The following is a 7585-nucleotide window of genomic DNA, read 5'->3' as shown; positions in this document are numbered from 1 at the left end:
ACCCAGAGCTCTGTGGGTGATCAGCTTCATGGAGACCTGTACAGTCGTGCCCCGCTTTACAATTGCCCCGCATTATGACGAAATCGCAATATGATGATGTTTTTGCAATCGTTCTTGTGATCACAAAACTATGATCTGAATAGGGTTTTTTTTTTGTTTTACGATGATCGGTTCCCTGCTTCGGGAACCGATTCTTCGCAAAATGACGATTTTCAGACAGCTGATTGGCGGTTTCAAAATGGCCGCCGGGTAAATAAAATGGCTCCCCACTGTTTTCTGGGATGGATTCCTCACTGCACAGGCACCGAAAATGGCTGCCCTATGGAGGATCTTCGCTGGACAGTGAGTTTCCAGCCCACTGGAACACATTGAAGGGGTTTCAATGCATTTCAATGGGCTTTTTATTTTTGCATTACAACGTTTTCATTCTACAGCGATTTCGCTGGAACGAATTAACATTGTAATGCGAGGCACCACTGTAATGGTCAAAACCTGTTTTTTTAGTGGTCTGTAAGGTGTGTGCATGTTTGGCCTGGAAAAAGGTGAAGAACCAGAGAGAGAGAGCAAGGACACAAAGATGGAGACCACCAGGACAAGAGGAACTATGGGACTTTATATTTCTGGCTATAAGCCCTCATTGTGAGAAATACAACTCTTGTGAACTTTTTGAATGATGCTTTCAGTATATTGACAAAAACCATCTGCTGCTAATTGAGGGAGTAGAGCAAACTCGGGGATTAAGAAGACCCTGGTAGAGGATTCTCCAGAGCAAGCACATTCCACAGTTGTCCACTAGTGATGGAAGACCCATTAAGCGTAAATAAAAGTATTCTATACTTTACAATAGGTGATATAAACCATATATCTAGGGGGAAACAAAGAAGCATTTAATGTGCATTCTCAGCTAGCAACCTGCCCCAAAAGAATATAAAAGGAGGGGTCTGGGCAACTATAATTTTTCTGCTGAGACCAAAGGCTTTTGGAACCAAGTACCATATTTTTCCATGTATAAGACACCCCCATGTATAAGACCCCCCACTTTTCTAATCCAAAATTAAGAAATCTAAGTGGGGCTTAGCAAGTGTAGGGGGGAAGGGATCAAAGCGCTGCAGAGTTGCTTTGATCATTGCTTTCCCCTCCACTTGTTTTTTGTTCTCTCTGCAGCTTACTTCCGTGTATAAGACAACCCTCAATTTTTAGTCTAAAGATTTTAGACAAAAGTATAGTCTTATACATGGAAAAATAAGGTACTTTCTTTGGAACTTGGATGATGCAAATCAAAAATTCTTCTTTCTTTGTTGAGTTTGTACATGGCCTGAATGTGTTGAATGCATGAAGCCCCTTTTATTAGAATTGTAATCAATAAGTAATAAACTATACTCATTTTGCATTTATTAATGTGTCTTGTGAGGTCCTTTGCTGTTTAATACATAAATATGGTATAGTTCTTCTTGGGATACAAAAGATCGAGTAGTCATCTTTTATGACAGCCTATATCTGAACTGGTTGGCTGGTTCAGTGGTTTAGGCATCTGGTTGTGTAGCTAGTGGTGAGGAGTTTGAATCCACCTGTATGCTTCTTGTGAATAGAGCCAGCCTGTATGGCCTTGGGCAAGCTGCACAGTAGAAGAGCACCCTCGGAAGAAGGGAATGGCAAACCACCTCCAAATATTCTCTACCTGGAAGACCCTGAAAAAGGGTCTCCATAAGTCAGAATTGACTTGACGGCATTAAAGATATCACTCACCCTTGGCTACCAATTGTGTACAGGGACCACTTTTTTCTTTCTTTCTTGCTCTACTGGTTATCAGTTTCTCCACAAATTATTCAGTGATGAAAAGCCCATTATGTAGTCCAATTCATTACCCCTAAATTAGAGCTTTTATTGGTGTTACATGCTAGGAAACATAATATCCAAAAGTACCTCTGCCTTACTTTGTGAGACGGTTATTCCAGCACTCATCCTGTTCCTCTTGTTTTCTTTTCGGCCAAAAAAGGGAGAAGACACAAGTCAAAAGTCTCTGCCACAGGAAATGGAGATCACGACCGTACCTACAGTTCTTCATGCTGACCCCCTTAATTTTACTGACCAAAATGAAAACGATGAGTACGCCAAGATGTACCTTTTGTGGAAAACAATGAACATTGTCTCAATAGTAATCTACAGCATTGCTTTTGTGTTGGGAGTTGCAGGAAATGGGCTGGTCATTTTCATCACCGGCTTCCGGATGAAGAAAACAGTCAACACGGTGTGGTTCCTGAACCTGGCCATTGCTGACTTTACCTTCACCCTCTTCCTGCCCTTCAGCATCGCTCACGTAGCCTTGGAATTTCATTGGCCACTTGGCTTGGCCATGTGCAAACTCATCAGCGCCCTGACCTTCGTCAACCTCTACGCCAGCGTCTATCTCCTGGTGGTCATCAGCATAGACCGCTGCATTTTTGTGAGGCATCCTGTGTGGGCTCAGAATCATCGGACACCCCGGCTGGCTTCTTTTGTGGCCTTGTGCATTTGGATCATGGCTTTGGTGTTGTCCTCTCCAGTCATCTATGTCAAAGATACAGCCCCAAGTCAGGACATTCCAGATGCAATTGACTGCTACAGCAATTATGGGGACACCAAGGAAAAAAGATGGCTGATGCACCGCGCAATACTCATCAGCCGTTTCATCCTTGCCTTTGTCATCCCCTTCTGTGTCATTGTCGTGTGCTATGGGGCAATTGTTCTGAAGCTGAGAAGAAACCGGTTGAATCACTCAACCAAGCCCTTCAAGGTCATCACAGCAGTGATTGTAGCCTTTTTTGTCTGTTGGTTCCCCCATTATGTCTTCTCTTTCCTCGAGACAAGAGCTGATGCGCAAGAACTGCACTTAGTGTTTCTCATTGGTGTTCCCTTGACCTCTAGCTTGGCTTTCATCAACAGCTGTCTCAACCCCTTCTTGTATGTCTTCATGGGGCATGATTTCAAGGAGAAAGTGAGGCGCTCCCTCTTCTCTGCCTTGGAGAATGCTTTTGCTGAAGATATCAGCCATAGCACTGCAAGCACCAAGGTCAAGTTTTCACTTGAGTTGGAATCCAAGGATTGTAGTCAGTTCTGAAGCTGTCTTGTTTAGCCTTCTGATCAATACAGGAAAAAACAGAACTAAAGCATCCCCAGCTAATGATTGTCAAGCTATGTTTAAAGACACCCAGGGAGAGACAGACCATGATGTTCTTGACCAGTGGTGGCCAATCATGGGTCCCCAGATGTTCTTGGACTAAAACTCCCAGAAGCTATCACCACTAGCTGTGTTGGCCAGGATTTCTGGGAGCTGTAGTCTAAGAACATTTAGGGACCCAAGGTTGGGAACCACTGGTTTAGACAATTGCCTCCATTGTTGAACTACTTTTAGTATCAGAGATTTCTCTTTATGTTCTACCAAAATATAGTCCACTATAGCTTAGGCTGAATGGAGCTATCCTTGCTTTCTGGCCTGGTGAATATGTCACCTCAATGTGCTTTGAAGAAATGTGTTCCAGAAAAGTCTCATTGAATGATAAGAGTTCAACAAAGCTTTGTCAGATACTACATTACATCCTAGTAGTTCTGAAACCAGTTGTATTGGCTCTTGCCTTTCCATTGGACTATTTCATTGATGTGGAGAGGGGGGATTTGCTGCTTGGGTAACAGCCTATCCTCCATATTATTTTAGCAAGGCTTCGTGCCCTGGAAAGGACACTCCAGCTTCGCATACAGTGTCAAAACACTAGACGCTGTTCCAAGTCCTCCATACAAAGCACGTTACCATAGTCTCTCGAGACTGAAGGATGCCTATGATGAAAGGCACACAAGACCCATATCAGCCTGCCAGTCCATTGAATAGAGTGTAGAAAATTCAGGTGTAAGAAATATGTCTCTGAGAATAACTCGGGGAACTACATTACAGAAAAGGTAACTCTTCCAAGTTTTTGCCACCCAGAGTGTTACCTGAAGTTTTTCTTAGCATCTGTATCACTCAAAGTGTGGCCATGATGACCAGAAAGAGGGACTTGTAAGTGGTGGCTCCTCATTTTTGTAATGACTCACCTGTGAAAGCTTCTTGGACCTTCACTATCACCTGGTCAACAACTTCTTTTCATGCTTAGAAGAACTGTTGGTTTTAGCAGTGCAAAGTTGGGGCCAATTTTAGTCCTAATGTCCACTCTGAAGAAGTGTTGCAGTTTTAATTTGTGATGCTAAAGGCAAGCCCTGCATTACTTTAGCTGTGTATCTTGTAGTCAAGAGATTTTGAAAATCAATGTAAACCTTAATGTATGCATCCATGCATTCACTTGTGCCACTCAGTTTTTACTGGAACGGTGGCATTTAGAGAGGGTGGATTTAACACTTTGCTCCTTGACCATAAACACAGTGTAATCACTTCTGCTCTTCAGTTAGCATTATGGCGGAGATACCCCTCCCATTCAACGGAGGCTTGTTGTGATTCTTGGTGATCAACCTGATCTGGGCTTTTATCTGAACTTTATAGAGTGCTCCAAGGGGCTGAGCTCCATCCTCAAAACAGGTTTAGCCCCTATACCAGTGGTTCCCAACCTTGGGTCCCCAGATGTTCTTGTACTACAAGTCCCAGAAACCCTGGCCTGAACAGCCAGTGGTGAAGGCTTCTGGGAACTGTAGTCCAAGAGCGTTTGGGGATCCACGATTGGGAACCGGTGACCTAGACTCCTTCCTTTAAATTCCAGGCTAAACTTGGAATGGATGTAACACCCACCTACAGCATCAGAGTCAATAGCATCTACTGATCCCTATTGGTACCCTATTTGAAGCTTGACTCCTTTTTTCATATGTTTTGTTCTCATGCAGCCACTTAATGTGTGTTTGTTGGAACAGACAGAACTTTCAGGTGAGGATATAATCATGTAGATAAAGACAACCTACGTAACCCTGCAAAATGCATGTACCCCTAAGACTGTGGCTAGAATAAGCAGCAGAGCAGGGTTGCATAAGGGTTTAATCCTAAAACTCGAAGATATCTCTCTCCTCCCGCCCTTAATGACAAATAACCTTTTCAAAATTTCCTTTAAAGTACGCAGATCTGTTTCAGAGTAGTTCCAGTCAACTGTTTATGTATAGTATCGTTTTGTAGCATGTGGTTTAATGCTATACGATAGGTCTTTCTCCTTGTTTCCCTTGAAGTACAACTATCTGTATAAAACAATTTATTGACAGCTATTTAACAGAACAACTTAGCTGTATCAGAGTAACTGCCAACTGCATTATAATTGCTCGTGCCTTCCTGTATGTGAATAAAAGCTGCTTGTTGTTGTGCTGTTGTCTGTTGAGTGTGAATTTGCTTTGGGTAATGGCCTGCTGCCCTTCAGAGAAAATGAACATTGTCTGAAGACCATGGATTTCAAACAGCATAATCTATCCTTAGGCTTTGAGGCTTTTGAGGTGCCTTCTCTGGAATCTACCATCTTCCGAGGTGTGTTTGGTGGTTTTAGAGAACTTTTCACTAAACTAAACTAAACTAAACTAAACTAAACTGAACTAAACTAAACTAAACTAAACTAAACTAAACTAAACTAAACTAAACTAAACTAAACTAAACTAAAAACTAAAGAGATCCCTTTATATTGTTTTATGTTGCAATTGTGTTCTCTTATTTACCTTTGGGCTGAACTGCCTTGACTCCTGTCTTTGGGAAGAATATAATAATAATCTTAGAACTGCCAACCTGGAAGGGACTCTATAGATCATTAAGTCCAGACCCAGTCAAGAGGCACCGTGAGGAATCAAACTCTTAAACTCTGGCTCAGCTTCTTAAAACACTGAGCTAGATTATCAGGTTAGAAAACCAACAAACCAACCAAACAGATTTTGCAGAAGCTATTCAAACTGCTGGTTCCTTTAATGCTAGGTCAGAGACTGGATGGTAGTGGTGGTGGGGAGGCCTTAAGAAGACATGAGAAGGCCATAACACACTTTAAGCAACAAACGCCATTTGTTGACTTCTTGAGAGGTGTCTCTTCTACAGGTGGTTCAAAAGGTGAATTGCAGAAGGTTCCCAGGCGTGGCAATTCATTATTTTTTCTACCAAAGACTTTTGTTTTTGACACGGTGATGTGGGAGAGGTCTAGAATCAAGAAGAAAAACCTTGAGGGACTTACAGGTGCCTTGGGGCCCACAAGAGCTCCATCAACTCTGCAAGGCTGAAGAAAAGACCATGGATGAAGCTAAGAGGCTTGAAGTTCCAGGTCAAAGTTTGCCATGAAGAAACTGGTCTTAGAGAAAAGAGGGTAGGAAGGAACCAGTCATAGGGTGTGACCTCAGTACAGGGGTTCTCAACCTTGGGTCCCCATAGACCCAACTTAGACTACAATGCCCAGAGATGAAGGCTGCTGGGAGTTTTCATCCAAGAACATCAGGAGACCCAAGGTTGGGAACCCCTGCCTTAGTTTATAAAAACATAGAAAAAAAGCATGTGGAAATAACTGACTTTGCACATGCGTGAGCTACACGTGAGGAAAAGGGAAAGAGGAAATTAGGGTTAAAAAAAAAGGAAGACATTTGTGACATACCCTCTTTCACTAGTTTTGTCCCTGCGTCTTCTGCTCAGAAGGCTGAGGGAAAAGGGTAGCCTTGCTGAGGAGTGATGGAATTGTTTTGCAATCTGTAGATATTTTGCTGCTCGTGGAAGAGAACCTTCTGTTGTGGACTATCAATGTGTCAAAGGAGGAAGCCTGCCTACACCAACCACTGATACACAATCTAACATCACTGTCTGTTAGCATACTGTATGCAGTACATCTGTTTTTTTCCAGTCAGCTCTGGATAATCTTTTACGGTGATTCCTGTGGGTGATGAGAGATGAACAAGCCATCAGCATCAGTGCTTGGGACAGAACAAGACAGGGGGAAAGGAATTAAGGGCCTTATTCACTGGAGACTGAGCATGCTCCCCCCCCCCATGACATGGTCTACTTTTGTCACATATGGAAGCAAACAAAATAAGAACAGGAACTGAAACATGCAGGTGAGAGGTCCACAATCTGCAATTAACTTCAATTCTGTTTTATTAAAACAAAACACGTGCCGTTTTGCAGGACAGAGTGATGTCTATGTTGCAGCATTATACACCAGATAGTGAAGAAGTTCCCTTAACCCATTGCTGTGGTCAGAAAAATGCACAGTTGGTCATATCCAAGCCTCATCCACACACAGTTCTTGCTGGAGCTTTGCAGCCTCATCTGCCACCTCTCGTAACTGTGGCTGGGAAGAATCTTTCAGGGCTGGGATAACTCTCAATAGGTCCAGCAGTAACCAACTGTTCCTTCCCTGTCTCTGAATGCAGAGAGAGATCAGACTCTCTGCTAAGAGCTTTCCCCTCCTCTCTTTTATCTGTTGGGTTATTGGTTTGCTTAAAGCAGTCATGTTTTGAGTTTGCTGTTCACTGTAAGTAAATGAAAGCTTTTATTCTTTGTCCAGTTAATAACTCGGAGTGAGTTATTGGGACTGCAAACAGCAATTAATGAGAAAAAGGGATGGACTGCTCTGTGGAACATGAAGCTATTCTGCTCTGTGAATCCCTACACTTCTGCTGTGCA

At 42.8% G+C, this 7585-nt stretch overlaps 1 protein-coding gene across 1 annotated transcript in view; it reads left to right on the top strand.

The window, feature by feature from the left end:
* Window positions 1-5308, top strand: part of LOC110086517 (chemerin-like receptor 1) — a 6676-nt gene extending 1368 nt beyond the window's left edge. The window contains exon 1 of the mRNA XM_020807467.3: window positions 1-5308. This exon is cut by the window's left edge and continues 1368 nt beyond it. Within this exon, the coding sequence (XP_020663126.3) occupies window positions 1895-3097 (1203 nt within the window). The 5' untranslated portion in view covers window positions 1-1894 and the 3' untranslated portion in view covers window positions 3098-5308.
* Window positions 5309-7585: the final 2277 nt, after the last annotated feature.

Source organism: Pogona vitticeps, chromosome 9, assembly GCF_051106095.1.
Source record: "Pogona vitticeps strain Pit_001003342236 chromosome 9, PviZW2.1, whole genome shotgun sequence".
Lineage (NCBI taxonomy): Eukaryota > Metazoa > Chordata > Lepidosauria > Squamata > Agamidae > Pogona > Pogona vitticeps.
The sequence above is the reverse complement of the archived record's forward strand: the minus strand, read 5'-3'. Positions and strand labels throughout refer to the sequence as shown.